We start from the raw sequence: 22,392 nt of genomic DNA on the forward strand, positions 1-22,392 counted from the left end.
TTTAAGGGTGACAAGTTGCGCCATCTCTGCCTCACGTTTTTTGTTGGTGTATAGTTCTAAAGTGAAACCACGGTGGAGGTTTCTTTGTGTGGGACGAGAGGCTGAAATTTGTTTAGTAAAGCGCAAGAAAGATCTTCCCTTTTTTTTGCAATGAGGTAGCTGACTGTGTGAGTAAGATAAGCGACCCTAGTGGCCGACACAAACACCGGGCCCATCTAGGAGTGGCACTGCAGTGTCACGCAGGATGGCCCTTCCAAAAAACCCTCCCCAAACAGCACATGACGCAAAGAAAAAAAGAGGCGCAATGAGGTAGCTGACTGTGTGAGTAAGATAAGCGACCCTAGTGGCCGACACAAACACCGGGCCCATCTAGGAGTGGCACTGCAGTGTCACGCAGGATGGCCCTTCCAAAAAACCCTCCCCAAACAGCACATGACGCAAAGAAAAATAAAAGAAAAAAGAGGTGCAAGATGGAATTGTCCTTGGGCCCTCCCACCCACCCTTATGTTGTATAAACAGGACATGCACACTTTAACCAACCCATCATTTCAGTGACAGGGTCTGCCACACGACTGTGACTGATATGACGGGTTGGTTTGGACCCCCCCCAAAAAAGAAGCAATTAATCTCTCCTTGCACAAACTGGCTCTGCAGAGGCAAGATGTCCACCTCATCATCATCCTCCGATATATCACCGTGTACATCCCCCTCCTCACAGATTATCAATTCGTCCCCACTGGAATCCACCATCTCAGCTCCCTGTGTACTTTGTGGAGGCAATTGCTGCTGGTCAATGTCTCCGCGGAGGAATTGATTATAATTCATTTTAATGAACATCATCTTCTCCACATTTTCTGGATGTAACCTCGTACGCCGATTGCTGACAAGGTGAGCGGCGGCACTAAACACTCTTTCGGAGTACACACTTGTGGGAGGGCAACTTAGGTAGAATAAAGCCAGTTTGTGCAAGGGCCTCCAAATTGCCTCTTTTTCCTGCCAGTATAAGTACGGACTGTGTGACGTGCCTACTTGGATGCGGTCACTCATATAATCCTCCACCATTCTTTCAATGTTGAGAGAATCATATGCAGTGACAGTAGACGACATGTCCGTAATCGTTGTCAGGTCCTTCAGTCCGGACCAGATGTCAGCATCAGCAGTCGCTCCAGACTGCCCTGCATCACCGCCAGCGGGTGGGCTCGGAATTCTGAGCCTTTTCCTCGCACCCCCAGTTGCGGGAGAATGTGAAGGAGGAGATGTTGACAGGTCGCGTTCCGCTTGACTTGACAATTTTCTCACCAGCAGGTCTTTCAACCCCAGCAGACTTGTGTCTGCCGGAAAGAGAGATCCAAGGTAGGTTTTAAATCTAGGATCGAGCACGGTGGCCAAAATGTAGTGCTCTGATTTCAACAGATTGACCACCCGTGAATCCTTGTTATGCGAATTAAGGGCTCCATCCACAAGTCCCACATGCCTAGCGGAATCGCTCCGTGTTAGCTCCTCCTTCAATGTCTCCAGCTTCTTCTGCAAAAGCCTGATGAGGGGAATGACCTGACTCAGGCTGGCAGTGTCTGAACTGACTTCACGTGTGGCAAGTTCAAAGGGCATCAGAACCTTGCACAACGTTGAAATCATTCTCCACTGCACTTGAGACAGGTGCATTCCACCTCCTATATCGTGCTCAATTGTATAGGCTTGAATGGCCTTTTGCTGCTCCTCCAACCTCTGAAGCATATAGAGGGTTGAATTCCACCTCGTTACCACTTCTTGCTTCAGATGATGGCAGGGCAGGTTCAGTAGTTTTTGGTGGTGCTCCAGTCTTCTGTACGTGGTGCCTGTACGCCGAAAGTGTCCCGCAATTCTTCTGGCCACCGACAGCATCTCTTGCACGCCCCTGTCGTTTTTTTAAAAATTCTGCACCACCAAATTCAAGGTATGTGCAAAACATGGGACGTGCTGGAATTTGCCCATATTTAATGCACACACAATATTGCTGGCGTTGTCCGATGCCACAAATCCACAGGAGAGTCCAATTGGGGTAAGCCATTCTGCGATGATCTTCCTCAGTTGCCGTAAGAGGTTTTTAGCTGTGTGCGTATTTTGGAAAGCGGTGATACAAAGCGTAGCCTGCCTAGGAAAGAGTTGGCGTTTGCGAGATGCTGCTACTGGTGCCGCCGCTGCTGTTCTTGCGGCGGGAGTCCATACATCTACCCAGTGGGCTGTCACAGTCATATAGTCCTGACCCTGCCCTGCTCCACTTGTCCACATGTCCGTGGTTAAGTGGACATTGGGTACAACTGCATTTTTTAGGACACTGGTGAGTCTTTTTCTGACGTCCGTGTACATTCTCGGTATCGCCTGCCTACAGAAGTGGAACCTAGATGGTATTTGGTAATGGGGGCACACTGCCTCAATAAATTGTCTAGTTCCCTGTGAACTAACGGCGGATACCGGACGCACGTCTAACACCAACATAGTTGTCAAGGCCTCAGTTATCCGCTTTGCAGCAGGATGACTGCTGTGATATTTCATCTTCCTCGCAAAGGACTGTTGGACAGTCAATTGCTTACTGGAAGTAGTACAAGTGGGCTTACGACTTCCCCTCTGGGATGACCATCGACTCCCAGCAGCAACAACAGCAGCAGTAGGCGTTACACGCAAGGATGCATCGGAGGAATCCCAGGCAGGAGAGGACTCGTCAGAATTGCCAGTGACATGGCCTGCAGGACTATTGGCATTCCTGGGGAAGGAGGAAATTGACACTGAGGGAGTTGGTGGGGTGGTTTGCGTGAGCTTGGTTACAAGAGGAAGGGATTTACTGGTCAGTGGACTGCTTCCGCTGTCGCCCAAAGTTTTTGAACTTGTCACTGACTTATTATGAATGCGCTGCAGGTGACGTATAAGGGAGGATGTTCCGAGGTGGTTAACGTCCTTACCCCTACTTATTACAGCTTGACAAAGGGAACACACGGCTTGACAAATGTTGTCCGCATTTCTGGTGAAATACTTCCACACCGAAGAGCTGATTTTTTTGGTATTTTCACCAGGCATGTCAACGGCCATATTCCTCCCACGGACAACAGGTGTCTCCCCGGGTGCCTGACTTAAACAAACCACCTCACCATCAGAATCCTCCTGGTCAATTTCCTCCCCAGCGCCAGCAACACCCATATCCTCCTCATCCTGGTGTACTTCAACACTGACATCTTCAATCTGACTATCAGGAACTGGACTGCGGGTGCTCCTTCCAGCACTTGCAGGGGGCGTGCAAATGGTGGAAGGCGCATGCTCTTCACGTCCAGTGTTGGGAAGGTCAGGCATCGCAACCGACACAATTGGACTCTCCTTGTGGATTTGGGATTTCGAAGAACGCACAGTTCTTTGCGGTGCTTTTGCCAGCTTGAGTCTTTTCAGTTTTCTAGCGAGAGGCTGAGTGCTTCCATCCTCATGTGAAGCTGAACCACTAGCCATGAACATAGGCCAGGGCCTCAGCCGTTCCTTGCCACTCCGTGTGGTAAATAGCATATTGGCAAGTTTACGCTTCTCCTCCGACAATTTTATTTTAGGTTTTGGAGTCCTTTTTTTACTGATATTTGGTGTTTTGGATTTGACATGCTCTGTACTATGACATTGGGCATCGGCCTTGGCAGACGACGTTGCTGGCATTTCATCGTCTCGGCCATGACTAGTGGCAGCAGCTTCAGCACGAGGTGGAAGTGGATCTTGATCTTTCCCTAATTTTGGAACCTCAACATTTTTGTTCTCCATATTTTAATAGGCACAACTAAAAGGCACCTCAGGTAAACAATGGAGATGGATGGATACTAGTATACAATTATGGATGGACTGCCGAGTGCCGACACAGAGGTAGCTACAGCCGTGGACTATTGTACTGTACTGTGTCTGCTGCTAATATAGACTGGATGATAATGAGATGTAGTATGTATGTATAAAGAAGAAAGAAAAAAAAACCACGGGTAGGTGGTATACAATTATGGATGGACTGCCGAGTGCCGACACAGAGGTAGCTACAGCCGTGGACTACCGTACTGTGTCTGCTGCTAATATAGACTGGTTGATAATGAGATGTAGTATGTATAAAGAAGAAAGAAAAAAAAACCACGGGTAGGTGGTATACAATTATGGACGGACTGCCGAGTGCCGACACAGAGGTAGCTACAGCCGTGGACTACCGTACTGTGTCTGCTGCTAATATAGACTGGTTGATAATGAGATGTAGTATGTATAAAGAAGAAAGAAAAAAAAAATCTACGGGTAGGTGGTATACAATTATGGATGGACTGCCGAGTGCCGATACAGAGGTAGCTACAGCCGTGGACTACTGTACTGTGTCTGCTGCTAATATAGACTGGTTGATAAAGAGATGTAGTATGTATGTATAAAGAAGAAAAAAAAAAAACCACGGGTAGGTGGTATACAATTATGGATGGACTGCCGAGTGCCGACACAGAGGTAGCTACAGCCGTGGACTACTGTACTGTGTCTGCTGCTAATATAGACTGGTTGATAAAGAGATGTAGTATGTATGTATAAAGAAGAAAGAAAAAAAAAACACGGGTAGGTGGTATACAATTATGGACGGACTGCCGAGTGCCGACACAGAGGTAGCTACAGCCGTGGACTACCGTACTGTACTGTGTCTGCTGCTAATATAGACTGGTTGATAAAGAGATGTAGTATGTATGTATAAAGAAGAAAGAAAAAAAAACCACGGGTAGGTGGTATACAATTATGGATGGACTGCCGAGTGCCGACACAGAGGTAGCTACAGCCGTGGACTACTGTACTGTGTCTGCTGCTAATATAGACTGGTTGATAAAGAGATGTAGTATGTATGTATAAAGAAGAAAGAAAAAAAAACCACGGGTAGGTGGTATACAATTATGGACGGACTGCCGAGTGCCGACACAGAGGTAGCTACAGCCGTGGACTACCGTACTGTACTGTGTATGCTGCTAATATAGACTGGTTGATAAAGAGATGTAGTATGTATGTATAAAGAAGAAAGAAAAAAAAAACACGGGTAGGTGGTATACAATTATGGATGGACCGCCGAGTGCCGACACAGAGGTAGCTACAGCCGTGGACTACTGTACTGTGTCTGCTGCTAATATAGACTGGTTGATAAAGAGATGTAGTATGTATGTATAAAGAAGAAAGTAAAAAAAAACCACGGGTAGGTGGTATACAATTATGGATGGACTGCCGAGTGCCGACACAGAGGTAGCTACAGCCGTGAACTACCGTACTGTGTCTGCTGCGACTGGATGATAAATAATGATATAAAAAATATATATATATCACTACTGCAGCCGGACAGGTATATATTATATAATGACGGACCTGCTGGACACTGTCTGTCAGCAGAATGAGTTTTTTATAGAATAAAAAAAAAAAACACCACACAAGTCACACGACGAGTGTTTAACTTTTTCAGGCAATCACAATATAGTATACTACTAACTATACTGGTGGTCAGTGTGGTCAGGTCACTGGTCAGTCACACTGGCAGTGGCACTCCTGCAGCAAAAGTGTGCACTGTTTAATTTTAATAATATGTACTCCTGGCTCCTGCTATAACCTATAACTGGCACTGCTCCCCAGTCTCCCCCACAATTATAAGCTGTGTGAGCACAGTCAGATATATACATAGATGATGCAGCACACTGGGCTGAGCAGTGCACACAGATATGGTATGTGACTGAGTCACTGTGTATCGTTTTTTTCAGGCAGAGAACGGATTATATTAAATAAAACTGCACTGTCTGGTGGTCACTGTGGTCAGTCACTACTAAACTCTGCACTCTCTACAGTACTCCTAAGCTCCAGTAAATCAAGTGTCTCTGTCTCAAATCAATCTCACTCTCTCTCTTCTAATCTAAATGGAGAGGACGCCAGCCACGTCCTCTCCCTATCAATCTCAATGCACGTGTGAAAATGGCGGCGACGCGCGGCTCCTTATATAGAATCCGAGTCTCGCGAGAATCCGACAGCGTCATGATGACGTTCGGGCGCGCTCGGGTTAACCGAGCAAGGCGGGAAGATCCGAGTCGCTCGGACCCGTGAAAAAAAACATGAAGTTCGGGCGGGTTCGGATTCCGAGGAACCGAACCCGCTCATCTCTATCTAATACGGTACCTGCAATCTGCACCAATGATAATATTACGCATTTTCACACACCTGATATTGTGGGGGACTTTGTAGATTACTATAGACAGCTGTACAATTCTAGGCTTGCCTACTCAGAGACGGAAATAGAGGCATATCTGGCTAATGTCCCGCTACCCACGCTGTCACAGGACGCTGTGACTTTTCTGGACTCCCCCCTGACGCTGACTGAGGTAGAATCCGCGATTAATTCATTTCCTGGAGGGAAGACCCCGGGTCTGGACGGAATCCCCCTGGAACTTTATAAAAAACACTTAGCCTTTTATGGCCCTAAACTCCTTGCAATGTACAATACCCTGTTCGCGCGGGGGGGGGGGGGGGGGGCTGCCTGATTCTATGGCAGAGGCCCTGATTATAGTCCTCCTCAAGCCAGATAAGGACCCTACACGGGTAGAATCCTACCGCCCGATTTCCCTCTTAACAACTGACGTTAAGATCTTAGCTAAAGTACTAGCAACAAGGCTCAGCGAGGTGATCCTACAATTGATACATGAGGATCAATCGGGGTTCATGCCTGGCCGGTCCACTCTGCCTAATTTACGTAGACTATTTACTCACCTACAGGCCCCTCGCGAGGGGTCCTGCTCCTCAGTTATGGTTTCCCTGGATGCAGCTAAGGCATTTGATTCTGTGGAGTGGGGCTTCTTGTGGGGGACGCTGGACAGATTTGGGTTCGGACCTATTTTTAAAAAGTGGGTCCAGTTACTTTATTCAGCTCCCCGGGCTAGGGTGTCGGTCAACGGCCACATATCCTCTGCTTTCTCCCTACAGAGAGGAACGAGGCAGGGCTGCCCCCTGTCCCCGATTTTATTTGCCCTGGCAATAGAGCCTCTGGCCGGTATTGTTAGATCTTCCCCGCGAGCGGCGGGCCTCCGGATGGGTGGCAGGGAGGACAAAATTGCTCTTTATGCAGACGATATTTTGTTGTTTGTACCTGATTACTCTGCCACAATGCCTCATATTCTGGATATGATTGTCACTTTTGGGGGTTTCTCCGGTTTGTCCATTAATTGGGACAAGTCCTGTGTCCTTCCAATGAGAGGCCTCTGCCCTGTCTGCCCTCCTGGGGACCTGCCGCTTCGCTGGGTGGATTCTTTTAAATATTTGGGGGTATGGGTTACTAACAGATCCTCACAGTTTATTGATCTGAATATACGTCCACAAATAGACTTTCTGCGGTCTCGTGTCAGGGTGTGGAGTAAACTCCCACTTACTGTCACGGGTAGGATTAACCTAATTAAAATGGTTATACTACCTAAAATGTTATATGTCCTCCAACACTCCCCCGTCTACCTCCCCCAAAAACTATTTGGTATCATAGATGGTATCTTATCCTCACTGGTTTGGTCCAATCGCAGAGCTCGGATAAGACTAGATACTTTGACTAGGCCCCGGGACTCGGGTGGTCTGGCTCTCCCAAAACTCAGATTCTATTACTTGGCAGCCCAGCTGTTCCATCTAATTCCTTGGGTATCTGACTCATCCAGGGACTTATTAATAGCCAATGTCTTACTAGCATTTAATATTAATTTGTCACCCCTTCAGCTCCTGCTTAGTGACAATGTTGCAATCCTAACGATGCCGCTGGTCAAACAAGCAATCATGGTTTGGAGACAGATACATTCCATGCTGGGGGGAGAGGGATGGGATCCTGACCCCCCATTGATGCACACTCGGGCTCTCACACATTTCTCATCCTTACATATGGGTTCGGTATGGGGACGCTGGGGTGTTGATTCCATCAGTCACTTATATTCCTCCGGTACATTTATTACATTTGGGCACATGCAAACTGAGTTCAATATACCCGCATCCTATTTCTATAGATATATTCAGCTTCGCCATGCGTGCGCGTCTCAGTTTGGGGCTGCTCCGCCTCTCCTTCGGAAGTCTCCGACTCACCTGCTCCTGACTGATAACCTAGGAGCGGGGTCTGTATCCGCTCTCTACTCCGCTCTGCTCGGTGCCCATCATTCTGACAGTCTCTCACACCTTAAGGCTAAGTGGGAGGTGGATTTAGGACCAATCGCCTTAGAGATATGGGAGGAGGCTTTGGGGGCTGCGCGCGTGGCCACCACATCTGCTCGCTTTCAACAAATACACTTATTTATTTTACACAGAGTCTACATTACTCCCAGACGCCTTGTTAATATAGGGGGGCGGAGCGACTCTAGATGCCCAAAGTGCGCCTCTCTTGACGGTACCTTCTGGCATCTATTGTGGGCCTGTCCGGTGGTGCGGGACTTTTGGCAGGAGGTGATACGGATTATAAACACTACAGGAATCCCCCTGGATGCGATGACTCCTCTCGTGTGCACTCTTGGGGTCATAGATGAGGAGATATTGGAGGCACATTCCAGGAGATATATTCTCAACCTATGTGCTCTGGCCAAGGTACTGATTGCACGCTCGTGGATGGCTACTTCTGGCCCTGATATTAATAAATGGATACCGCTAGTAAATTCGGTTGTATCCCACGAAAAGTTTGTCTATATTTCTAGGAAAGCCCCGGACAAATATTACAAGATATGGGATAGGTGGCTAACGTCACCATTGTACCAATATACCCATGCTTCTTCCCACTGGTAATCTCTGACAAATATGGATTGTACCGCTGCCTATACAAAAGTTATGCAAATAAGCTGCCCGTTGTGCATTTGCGTATTCACGTAACTGTTTACAACCCAATGTGTACGCTGCTAAGGTAACTACCTACTAACGTTTGCTGTACCAAGTTTGTTAACACATGACACATGCTTTTGTTTTTCTTATTATTTTAATTATTGTTTTGGTTTGTATGTTTGTTTGGAAAGCATATAATAAAAAGTATTGAATTTAAAAAACAAAACAAAAAAAAACAGGTTTGACCATGTTTCCTCCAGCCCCGGCATCTTACAACTGATATTGGGACAGTATGATTGAGGCGCAGTCTAATGGCCGTGAGGGGAAGATTTGGTCTACCTATTCTGGACTGGAAATTAAAATGAAATGGAGAACATTACAGACGTGAGAGGTCTTGTTACCTTACTTATTGAACCACCCTTGTAGATAATACAGTATATACACGCATACACAGAAAAAAGTATTTTTTATCAAGGTAACTTACCTCTGTATCGAAATCCATGAGCAATACAATTTTGTCCTTGATAGAGCTGAACAAATCATGTTTGTGTATCAGATCAAAAACCTCCTTGTGCCGAAGTGTTAAATAAATTTCTAGAGCTTGACTGTAACATTGATCATATGTGTGTCTACAAAATAAATGAAATACTGCATGTTAATATGAATAGATGTTATATTTTAGCGGGCTCAGTCGCACACAGACAAACAAGTGTAGCATATCGTATTAATAAGCACAGTCTCCTGGCATGTCCCAGTCACACTGCGTTGGACTAAGACACATATTTGGTAATAAAAAATATGCAAATCCACTGATATGAAAGTAATTCTTATACATTTGCTGCTTGACTTTGATTAGTTTTTAATTAAATGAATAATTTAATTAGTGTAAGAGCACAGCAATGCATGCTATTATCAGTATCCAGGTGAATGCTATAAATAATTAAATTAAAAAGTAATTCTCTGCAAAACTATTTATGTTTTGTACGCTATATGATCAGGTAAATAGTTATTTTTCTTTCCGTATCATACACAGCTGATTGGTGACTAGCAATAAAAAAGCAAAAATAGGATTTTAATTACCTACCTGTAAATCCTTTTCTAGTAGTCCGTAGAGGACGCTGGGGTCCACATTAGTACCATGGGGTATAGACGGGTCCACTAGGAGCCATTGGCACTTTAAGAGTTTGAGAGTGTGGGCCGGCTCCTCCCAGACTCAGTCTAGAAACTGTGCCCGAGGAGACGGACATCTTCGAGAGAAGGATTATACACAGATAGTGGCGAGATTCATACCAGCTCACACATACAAGGCAAACCAAGCTAACTAGCTTGAAACTCAGCAACCGCTGAAACATTACTTACCAAGTAACAATGCAGCACTCAACTAAAAACAAAGTTGTACTGAACCAGATAACCACTGCAGGATAACGAAGCGCTGGGCGGGCGCCCAGCATCCTCTATGGACTACGAGAAAAGGATTTACCGGTAGGTAATTAAAATCCTATTTTCTCTTACGTCCTAGAGGATGCTGGGATCCACATTAGTACCATGGGGATGTACCAAAGCTCCCAGGATGGGAGGGAGAAGGCTCCTGCAGTACTGATTGACTGAATTTAGGTCCTCAGAGGCCAAAGTATCGAACTTGTAGAACTTTGCAAACGTGTTCGACCAAGTAGCCGCTCGGCAGAGTTGGAAAGCCGAGACACCCCGGGCAGCCACCCAGGAAGAACCCACCTTACGAGTAGAGTGGGGGTTAACAGACATAGGACACGGCAAGCCTGCCGTAGAATACGCATGCCGGATAGTGAACCTGATCCAGCGAGAGATTGTCTGCTGAGAAGCAGGACACCAAATTTTCTTGGGATCATGCAGGACAAACAGAGATTTTCTGTGACGAGCAGTCCCCGTCACATAGATCTTTAAAGCCCTTACAATATCTAAAGACTTTGATAAAATGGAGGAGTCAGTCGCAACTGGCACCACAATAGGTTGGTTGATATGAAATTCCGACACAACCTTCGGAAGAAACTGCTGACGCGTCCGGAGCTCAGCTCTATCTTCATGGAAGATCAAGTAGGGGCTTTTACATGACAAAGCCCCCCAACTCCGACACATGTCTAGCAGAAGTTAAGGCCAACAAAGTGACAGCCGTCCACGTGAGAAACTTGACCTCAACCTCCTGTAGAGGCTCAAACCATCCGACTGGAGGAACTGCAACACCACATTAAGATCCCATGGCGATGTAGGCGGTACAAAGGGAGGTTAGATGTGCAGAAACTCCCTTCAAAAAAGTCTGAACCTCAGGGAGGGCAGCCAATTGTTTCTGGAAGAAAATGGATAGGGCCGAAATCTGGACCTACACGGATCCTAACCTCATGCCCATATCCACACCTGCTTGCAGGAAGAGGACAACCCATCGCAGTTGAAACTCCACCGTAGGAAACTTCTTGGACTCACACCAAGATACAATTTTTTTTCCAAATACGATGGTAATGTTTAGACGTTACTCCTTTCCTAGCCTGTATCAGGGTAGGAATAACCTTGTTCGGAATGCCCTTCCGAGCTAGTATCTGGCGTTCAACCTCCATGCCGTCAAACGTAGCCATGGTAAGTCTTGATAGGCGAACGGCCCCTGCTGTAGCAGGTCCTCCCGAAGAGGAAGAGGCCTTGGCTCTTCTAGCATTAGATCCAGAAGATCCGCGTACTAAGTCCTTCTTGGCCAGTCTGGAGCTATGAGGATCGCTTGAACTCTTGATCTCCTTATGAGCTTTAGAACTCTTGGAATGAGTGTAAGTGGTGGAAACACGTACACCGACTGGAATACCCACGGAGTCACTAGGGCGTCCACTGCCACTGCTTGCGGGTCCCTCGACCTGGAACAATATCGCCAAAGCTTCTTGTTGAGATGAGAGGCCATCATGTCTATTTGGGGCACACCCCAAAGATCTGTTATCTCCCTGAACAGCTCTGGAATGAAGATTGCGGACAGCGCCAACGCATGTTTTTCTGCCCAGAGGATGATTCTTGTTACCTCTGACATTACAGCTCTGCTCTTCGTTCCACCCTGTCGGGTTAAGTAAGCCAGTGTCGTTACATTGCCCAACTTCACTTGAATGGCCAGATTTCTTAGAAGATGGGCCGCTTGGAGAAGACCGTTATAGACGGCTCTTTGTTCTAGAATGTTTATCGGCAGGCCGGCTTCCAGACTTGACCATCTTCCTTGGAAGGTTTCCCCTTGGGTGACTGCGCCCCAGCCCCGGATGCTTGCATCCGTGGTCAGAAGGATCCAGTCCTGAATCCCGAATCTGCGTCCCTCCAGAAGATGAGGTAATTGTAGCCACGAGAGGAGTGAAAACCTGGCCTTTGGCGACAGACGTATTCTCTGGTGCATGTGTAGATGAGATCCCAACCACTTGTCCAGGAGATCCAGCTGGAAGAACCGAGCATGAAACCTCCCGTACTGCAGAGCCTCGGAAGAGGCCACCATCTTCCCCAGCAGGTGAATGCACTGATGAACCGACACCTGGGCTGGCTTCAGGACATCCCGGACCATTGTTTGTATCACCAACGCTTTTTCCTCTGGAAGAAACACCCTCTGCACTTCCGTGTCGAGGATCATTCCCAGAAAGGACAACATCCTGGTTGGTTCCAAATGTGATTTTGGAAGAGTCAGGATCCAACTTTGTTCTCTGAGTAGATGGATCGTGAGAACAATGGACTGTAACAGCTTTTCCTTGGACGATATCTTTATCAGCCAATCGTCCATATATGGAAGTATGTTCACCCCCTGTCTGCAGAGGAGAACCATCATCTCTGCCATCACCTTGGTGAATACCCTCGGTGCTGTGGAGAGGACGAATGGCAGGGCCTGGAAATGGAAATGACAGTCCAACAGTGCGAATCGGAGATAAGCTTCATGCAGCGGCCAAATCGGAATGTGAAGGTACGCATCCTTGATATCCAGGGATACCAGAAATTCTCTCTCTTCCAGACCTGATATCACCACCCTTAGAGACTCCATATTGAACTTGAACTCCCTCAGGAAGGGGTTTAGCGATTTTAAGTTCAGAATGGGTCTGACCGAACCATCTGGTCTCGGTACCACGAAAAGGTTCGAATAGTAACCTTTGTCTTGCATATGGGGTGGGACTGGTACAATAACCTGTGCCACCACCAACTTTTGGATGGCTTCCCGTAGGAAGGCAGATTTGAAGAATCGGTGAGGAGGGAGATCTTGAAATTCCAGCCTGTACCCCATGGACACAATATCTTGCACCAAGGGATCCAGGCCAGACAACACCCAGACGTGACTGAAATGCCTGAGCCTCGCACCCACCGGCCCCACTTCCAGGCTGCGCGCTCCACCGTCATGCTGAGGACTTTGGCGTACCTGAAGCAGGTTTCTGTTTCTTGGATGGTGTTGGACGGTTTGGCCTTTCTTGGCTTGGCAGTCCGAAAGGACTGTGATACAGCTGAAGAAAAGGGTTTCTTCGCGGCAGGTGCAGCTGAGGGAAGAAACGGAGACTTACCCGCTGTAGCCGTGGAAATCCACGTATCCAACGCTTCCCCAAAGAGAGCCTGACCTGAGTAGGGTAGGGTCTCCACACCTCTCCTGGATTCCATGTCGGCAGACCATTGGCGCAGCCAGAGTCCTCTACGAGTTGAGACAGACATGGAGGATATTCCTGCAGCCATCGAACCCAGGTCTTTCATGGATTCCACCGTAAATCCCGCAGAATCCTGTATGTTACGTAAGAACAATTCAACATTACTTTTATCCATTGTAACCAATTTCTAAAGTAACATGCCAGACCACTGTACTATAGCTTTAGAAATCCATGCACAGGCAATGGTAGGCCATAGTATCGCCCCCGAAGCCGTGTATATGGATTTCAGCGTAGTGTCAATCTTGCGATCAGCCGGTTCTTTCAACGCGGCAGATCCTGGGACAGGTAAAACCACCCTCTTTGACAGTCTGGACACAGATGCGTCAACTATGGGTGGGTTTTTCTCAATTCTTTCTATCCTCCGCAGGGGAGGGGAAAGTAACCAGAACCCTTTTGGGGATCTGGAATCCTTACACTCAGGATTTTTCAAATAGCGTTTAACACTTTAGATGCAGGGAAGGTTAGTGAGGCTTTCTTATTGTCTGTGAAGCCTCCCCAACCTGCTCAGGTGACATGTCAGCAATATTTAACATATCTCCGCCCCCCCCCCCCCCCCCCCTCCGCATGTCCCCATCACCGTCTGCAGTCTGTGGAATAGGAGCTGCAGACAGGAAAATGGCGCTGAACTCTGCTGGGTCCGCACTGAGAAGAAGCTCCGCCCTCCAAAGATGGCGCGTCTTCCCGCGCAACTTCTATATACTGGCCTGAGGATTCCGTCGCTAGCCGGGGAAATTCAGTCCCCAGTTAGCGTCTGTGTATTGAGGATTCTGTCACTAGCCTGGGGATTTAGTCTCCGGTTAGCGTCTGTGTACTGAGGATTCTGTCGCTAGCCAGGGGATTCCGTCTCCAGTTAGCGACTGTGACCAGTTTAGGATATTTAGACGCTGGCTCAGCACCGTGATTACTTTTTTGTGTACATGAAATGGGTTCTCCCTGAGAGGAAACCACTTCAGCAGCATATGACACCGAGTCCCTAGAACAGTGGCATATCTATTACTGGGTGCAGGGTGTGTGGTGCACAAGGGTCCCTGGGTCATCCATTCACATACTGACCTAGTGCAGCTGCTACAGCCTCCTCAGGAGAGGAACATCTCGGAAAATGCACACGGACCCCTCTCCCCTCATAAGATGTCCCTGGTCATGAGTGGATATGAGCTAGTTTTGTGATTTGCAATCCACTCATACGTCTCCATCTTCTGTGAGTACAACCCACTGCTGCCAAGCTTCAAGGATGACGGCATTAAATAATACAATTTGGATGTGATATCCATTTAAAAGGTTCTTCGACCTTCACAATTTTCCTTGCTTGACTCTGTCCAGCACAGGAGAATACATCTGTTAAACAAGTTTTATGTTATCTCTCTGTGCAGGCCAGAGCCATAACTAAGGGTGAAAAACCGATGCTGCAGGGCCTAGGGTATCAGCATTTGGCTTACAGGATCTGTAGAATAGCTGCTCCTTCCTTGTCCTGGCGCAGTCGGCAAAAATTCGGAGGACTTTTTATCTTTCAAGATATTAACCCAACATCTTGTGTGCATATCCGTCATGGACATTACCGGCTGCCTACATCTGTTAATGGCACCAGCATGGCTGCAACTAGGGGGGGCACGTAACCCAGGCGCCGGATTTGAGGAGGTACTGAGACTGCCCGGGTCCCTCCACTTGCCACTCCCTTGACTCTTAGGTGCTCCCATCCAAGATGTTTCTGGGGGCTTTCCTTGGAGTCCAGCCTACCATCGTCTGGGCTCCGCACAGTTCAGCTAGAGAGCCCCCTGCACCGGCCTGCCACTCACTATAGCTGCACCAGCGGCTCCGGGCCCCTGCCCTGCCTGCACAACTGCCCATCTTTAGCCATTGCTCCATGCCGCTTGTCGCATCCAGCAGTGGCTGCAGTGAACGCTGCTCTCGTACTCCCTCTGCTGCCCTCCTAACAAATGCTGCTCTCTGATCTCACTCCTGCTTGTCTCCTGCAGCCGGGGCTGTAGTAGAGCCAGGTCACTCGGCCCGCCGCCATCTTGTCCGGGTGGCTCCTTCCTCTACTTCCTGCAGGGATCTCCCACTGGACCTGACCAGCTGCAGTCTCTGAAACTTGGCTTCAAGGTTAGCCATCACCCACATTCCTCACCCACCCCCTGCATCCCAGGCAGAGACACGTCTTTATCTGTCTTTTCTCTGCCTCCCCTACATCTCTGCCCTCTCTCTCTCTCCTTTCTTCCCCCTCTATTCTCCTTCCCCTCTCTCTCTGCTCCCCCCTTCTCTCTCCCCTCTATTTTTCCATCCTTTCTCTCTTATCTCCACCTGTATATCTCTTCCCTTCTCTCTCTATCCCCCCCTCCGTTCTCACACTCTCTCTCTCTGATTTTTTTTTTTGGGGGGGGAGGGGGGTGGCACGACAAATTACTGCCTTGCCCTGTGTGACAGGAGTTTGTATTATTGGAACCCTTACCACAGCCCAAAGTTATCACATCACTCCTGAAGGTGTCATAGAAATATTTCATGTAATTCACAATATGAGTTTAACATATTCTGGGTGTCACAGAATTAGTATACCTTTTTTAATTACGTTTTTTTTCTAATTTTGCAGTCAGATTTGTTTTATTTGTAAATTATTGCAAAATGGGACTGGACCCTATTTTGATATTTTCTTCTCAGCAAACTTTAAAATTGTAAAGGAGCATATTAATAATTTTATATCATTAAACCAACATGTCATGGGATATATTTCCTTTTATTTGTTGGAAATTTTGGTATTCCTCCACTGTGGGGATTTTGGGGATGGCCCGGCTGCACTAGCGTTCAGGATTTTATTTTTTACTTTCATTTTATCATTATTATTTGATCTTTCCGTCCCGATTTATGTCTGTTTTTCTTTAGATTACTATCTTATGTTATTATTCTTAGAACTTGTAGTATATATTTTTTTTTTACGTGTACCACATGTTGCTTCTATTTTTAACTTACTACCTAGATGTTTTTGGTCTATTTATGTTCCACTATTCTGTGCCTGTAAGACATTGATTCTGACTTGTGCTCTTTATATATGCTTTACTGTGTGGTATGATGCTATGTGTATGTATAGTTCACTTTTGTCTCAATAAAAATTGGAGAAAAAAAAATTGTAAAGAAGAAAGTGGATAAAAGCATTTATAGAATACCACCATATTCCTTATTGGGTAAGCTGCATAACTACAATTTATGCAGTTAGTATTAAGTTAGTCACTTTTCATTTAACCCTTATAGGACTTATTTTCATGTATTGCTAATTGCACAGAGGGGTAATTCATACCTGATCGCTAGGGTGCGTTTTTTGCATCCCTGCAATCAGATAGTTGCCGCCTACAGGGGGAGGGTATATGGTGTGTGTAGGTGTACATTCGTTTTTGTAGGAGACCTGCACAAACATCAGTTTGTGAAGTCTCTGCACTGCCCAGGACTTACTCAGCCGCTGCGATTGTTTCATGCTGATCAGGGCCGGAGCTGACGTCAGACACCCTCCCTGAAAACGCCTGGTCCCTCCTGCGTTTTTCCGTACACTCCTGTAAAACAGTCAGTTGCCACCCAGAAACGTCCACTTCCTGTCAATCACCTTGCGATCGACCGTACGATCGGTTTCTTTGCACCATCCCATCGCTAGGCACCTATAGCTGGTGCTGTTGTGCGTCGCACCGATGCATACGTATGCGCAGTTGAGATCTGATTGCATGCTGTGCCAGCGCGTCAGGTCTGAATTACCCCCAATGTAACCAAAGTATTGTGTCAATATGGCTTCCACGCCTGGTACTCTCTTGTGTAGAATAAACAATGTATGGTTCTGATAATTTTGCAAGGACCAAATATCAGTCATATCTTCCAAGCATTGCCTATTCTGCAAATGTAATCCTGCGTAGTGCTCCTGGAGTGGTTACCTCACTTGGATTCTTTATGGGTAGAATGAATAATCCTTTGAATTGATGATCCAAAATGGCTGTCCTTTGTATTTTACACATGGGGGGAAATTTACTAAGATGGGAGTTCTATTTAAGATGGGATGTTGCCCAAAGCAACCAATCAGATTCCAGGTATTATCTTCTAGAAGGTGCTAGATAAATGAGAAGTAGAAGCTGACTGGTTGCTATGGGCAACATCCCATCTTAAATAGAACTCCCATCTTAGTAAATTTACCCCATAGTTTCTTTATTTTATGCAAATCTGAATATCTGTATTATGTTCATAGTGCAGATGTGCCTCATACATTGTTGCTGCAGTCACGCCAAATACCCCTTTTTGGTGGGCCAGATCAGATAAGACTTTGCTAGCGCCAGGCGTCTTTATTTATGTCTGTTTACCCAAAAATGCATCTAAGTCTAACACGGTACAACTTGTATTCACTGGGAGACTGTGTTGATTCATTTAATATGCAACACTTGTACAGAAGTAGCCATGCTCATTCAGCCCGCAGCACGGGCACATGTGCCATGAATGCGTTTTGACAGGCTGTGGCTATTCACACCCGTGACTAGGCAATGTAATGCTTATGGATCGCAGATGCAAATATGCCCAAGCGCATGCCAGAGCGCACGCACATCACACCTGTGATGCGTACGCATCGTGAGCGATAAGTTGCAGCATAGCAGCGGGCACGTCCTCGAAACATTACAGAAAGTGGCCACAGGGAGCGAGGCTCCCACGAACCGTACATACACGGGGGACCCAGCGGGGGTAATGAGCGTGAGCAGCGGTAAACTATGTGTGCGCTGTCAACAGATTTCACTACTGAGCCGGCGGCAGATAGCGGGCGTATGATACACTGCCTTCAGCAGCAACAACAACTATAGAGGACACATCTGTACATTTGTATATAGTGTGCGACTGAGTCTCTGAATCTGTATATGAGGTACTACAATGCAGCGGCCATGGCTTTTTTCCACGCCAAGTTCTTTTGTGCTTCGTAAACAGACTCAGTTGTACACATATGTACTGTATCACATATTAAATTAATCAGCACAGTCTTTTGGTTCAACCTGGTCACAAAAAGGTGCCAAACGCTAGCAGAGTCTCACAGGACCTGTTAGTTCACTCCCGCCAGGCATCACACACTGCATGGCGTACTAAGGCTAGACTATGAGGACATATCTGTTTCTGTAAAGCACCTTCAGTCCTATTGAAGAAAAGTGCTATACAGTATGAATAAAATTATTATCATTAGATTATTAATATTATAAATACCACTACTTATCAGGAGTTTTATTATTAATACTACTGATCAGGAGTTTATCAACCACATACTGTATGATGATATTATTGATTTACATTAATCTCTAACGTACAAATATGTCTCCCAACAAATTTTTGATCACATAGTACTCAGCGGCATCTATCCATTCTCAGAATTTCTTCATAAACCTCATTTGTATTGTCATCTCATTCTTTAGGTTCTAACCGCCTGCAGATCACACATCCCACACCTATTCCTATACTTTTTCTAAACTAAACATTCATCCTCTCATCCTCCCCACCACTGTATTACTTTCCATTTCCAACTCTGCTGCTCATGTTTACCTCACCAGGCCTCAAAACTGTCTCCTTACCTTTTAAGAGCATTTATTAATAAATATAAAGGCAACTTCATGCAAAATTTACAAAATAAAATTACAGTTTTTATTCCAAGTAAGATGTAATTGTTTTTTGTTACTCAGGAAAAACTGGGCCAAGGTTAGTCCAGAATTCTTACAAATGTGTCCTACAAGAGGAACAGGATGGCAGAAGCCTCATGATGCACAAAGAATCAACCTTTATCACTCAGGAGAGGAAAAACCCCTAAACCCCTGTGGAGGAAACCTCTGGGAACCTATGGTCAAAGGAGCCCATCCCTCTAGGCATTAAGAGACTATGCAAAGTTTGTCCGCATAACTAACCTTGCATAAACCAGTCATCTCTTCTGTCAACCCAAATCTGCTATTCTGACCTTTTACGGTGAAGAAAGCATCATTGGCGCGTGCGTGTCCATGGTGAGAGATACAGAAAAAGAAAGAGCGAGAGACAGGGGAAGTGGGTAGGGGAGAGAGACAGAGACAAGAAAAGGAGATAGGGGAAGAGTGTATGTAGGGCACCATTTAAGAACCAGTGATAAACCGGTTAGCATTCATTTGATGCTAGAAGGGAATGTGACTGAATGCTTTATTTAGCAAACAGCGTACTGCTGTTTCTGAAGAAACTCTTAAGCCATAGTATGGTGTCTGCACTTTGGGGGTATATTTACTAAGCCTTCGATGGAGATAAAGTGCACGGAGATAAAGTACCAGCCAATCAGCAACTACCCGGCATGTCACAGGCTGGGTTTGAAAAATGACAGTTAGGAGCTGGTAGGCTGGACTTTATCTCTGTGCACTTTTTCTCCATACAAGACTTAGTAAATAGACACCTTGGTCACCTTTTCCTGCTTCAGAGAAGTCTTCCAGGCTTAGCAGAGTACCCTCCGGCTTTGAGCTCTATGTGCGTACACAGATGGTCGTCAATGTGTATTTGTTAGTAACCCCTTACTGCCAGCTGTACAAAGGCCCCCTCCCTTCATAAGACACACTTGATTAAGAAGCCACTGTATATGTGAAAGATTAACTTACAATTCTGCCAGAGCCTTCAAAAGTGTTCGGTTGTTCGGGTCTTGGTTCAGGTGTCCCTTTAAAGCCTGAACTATAGTTTTGTTATTGTACAGATCTCCAGGCCATTCTCTTATTAATGTTGAGAATCCCTGTGAAAATGATAAAGAAATACAATATTTTAAATCGATTTTGCTGGATGGGCTCTAGTGACAGTTAACAGTGGGTTTAAGCATTACTTTCTCACTCAGAGAGTTGTAATACAAAAAAAACTGAAGAGCTCCCTTTAAATGGTCTCAGATGCTTGAATGGACATATCACTCCCAAAGCCATACTAATTATAAAACTGCTTGCAGAGCTGCGATCCTGTAAGTTACATTTAGAGATAGCAAAAGTTATATTTAATGTATCACAACAGTTCAAGTGTCTGAACTTGAAGCTCAGCAACCAACGTTCAGCTTTGTAGATATGGATTGAACATCAGCACTGTAGATATGGGCTCAGTCACGTGACAAGGTGTGTGTGGGGGGGTGCGGCCCACACCCAGGTGTCACCCGCCAAGGGGTGACACCAAAATGCCGGCTCCTGCTCAGTGACAGGAGCTGGGTGCTGCACTGTAATGATCATACAGTACCATGTTTTTATTTTTAGGTAGCGAGGACTGCACAGGCTATTATTGTGTGTCCAAGTAAATGGTATCCCGGTTATTTGATTGCATCTGTCTGGTAACCAAAGATCAGGCTAATGTACTTTTATAGCCCCGTTTCTGATCCATAACTACTGTTGAACTTTGATGAAAGTGGTGCCTCTAAGTCCTGGACTTTTTAGTCACTACTTGTGCCCACGCTACTGAGGGGTTCAATGAGGGCTAATACTGTACATGTTTATATATATATTTTTATCATGAATGTTGCTAGAAACTGTGAATATATAGTATGTCAAGGAAGTGATATAAGGTTATGATCCTCACGTACTTTCCATGTAATTTTGTGATGCATTCGATCTGTGCTCTGTGTGTATACATCAGTATATTGTATAACAGTGGCCATATTGTTGAAAATAGTTAACTGCAGTATACAACGTTACTCATATGTGGACAAGCTATTTCTCCTGTGTGGAATGTCTATTATTCTGTGTGCAATGTTATTCCTGCGTGGAAGTATTTGTGACCCTGTGTGGACTACAGTATTTTGCTGTCATTGAAGTCTTTAACTCCTGTGTGGAATTATTGTGAAAATATAACCTCTGCTGGGACTGGCTCTATTTGGACTACTACTGTACCTGCAAAGTGTTTATGCTCTACATTTACTTCTTAATTCCTGTGTATTTTCTATTTTTTGTGTGTGGTGAAAACTAAACCACTACTTTGGTTTCATCTGGTTGGTGTCTGGGTTATTGAAAGAACCATTTATCCTCACAGTATCCCAAAGAGTAAATTGACAAATATAAATTGTTCACTGATTTTAGTTCACAAAATGTATTTAGCTACTTATAGTGTTGGGATGTAGTCAGAATCCCGACAGTGGAGTCCCGATGTTCGCGGTATTAAGGTTGGGCACTAGGGGTAAGGTTAGGCTGTGGGAGGGGATGGATAGGTATTGGTTGACAAAGGGGAAAGCTAGGGTTAGGCTGCGGGAGGGGTGGGATAAGGATATACCAAGGGTTAGGCTGTGGTAGAGGACATTTAGGTTTAGGCTGTGGGAGGGGATGGTTAGGTTTAGGCTGCAGGAAGGGGACAGTTAAGGTTAAGCTGCTGGAGGAGTGGGTTAGGGCAGGGCAGCAACTAGGGTGGTGCAGACAGTGCTTCGCACACAACGTATTTGCCCTGTGGGTGCACCATCCACCCTGAGTGGCCGCCTATGTATGTGCCGACAGCTGCAGATGTCTTTCCCGAGTGCTCCTCTCCTCCTCCTCTCCTGCAGTGTGTGAAGAGGGACTTCTGGGTACATGAGCCAGCAGCTGGCTGCTGTTGCTTAGAAGAAGGGATACATAATGTAAGACACAGAATAGCTGCTCCGGGGGACGGACGGACAGACAGACACACACTCCACACTGACACTACACCCTGCTCACATACACACTCTGTTCACTCTGACACTATACAACTGTGGGGGAAGGGAGGAATGATGATGAAGAGGAATGAGGTGTAGGGGCTCTACCTGGCATAATGTGCACAAGGGGCTCTATCTGGCATAATGTGTATAAGAGGCTCTACTGTGGTGTAATGTGTGTAAGAGATTCTACTATGGCATAATGTGTACAAGGGTTTTTTCTGTGGCGTAACATGTATAAGGGGCTCTATTGTGGTGTGATGTGTGTAAGGGGTACTCCTCTGCTGTGTA

At 46.1% G+C, this 22,392-nt stretch overlaps 1 protein-coding gene across 2 annotated transcripts in view; it reads right to left on the reverse strand.

Annotated features, from left to right (window-relative positions):
- The window catches only part of VPS41 (VPS41 subunit of HOPS complex), a 661,741-nt gene that overhangs the window by 211,617 nt on the left and 427,732 nt on the right, over positions 1 to 22,392 (reverse strand). For both annotated transcript variants that reach the window (XM_063922529.1, XM_063922530.1), the window contains exons 18-19: positions 20,075 to 20,202; positions 9,296 to 9,440 (exon numbers count right to left, since the gene is read on the reverse strand). In XM_063922529.1, the coding sequence (XP_063778599.1) occupies positions 9,296 to 9,440; positions 20,075 to 20,202 (273 nt within the window). The remainder of the gene's footprint in view (positions 1 to 9,295; positions 9,441 to 20,074; positions 20,203 to 22,392) is intronic.

This window comes from Pseudophryne corroboree, chromosome 5, assembly GCF_028390025.1.
Source record: "Pseudophryne corroboree isolate aPseCor3 chromosome 5, aPseCor3.hap2, whole genome shotgun sequence".
Classification (NCBI taxonomy): domain Eukaryota; kingdom Metazoa; phylum Chordata; class Amphibia; order Anura; family Myobatrachidae; genus Pseudophryne; species Pseudophryne corroboree.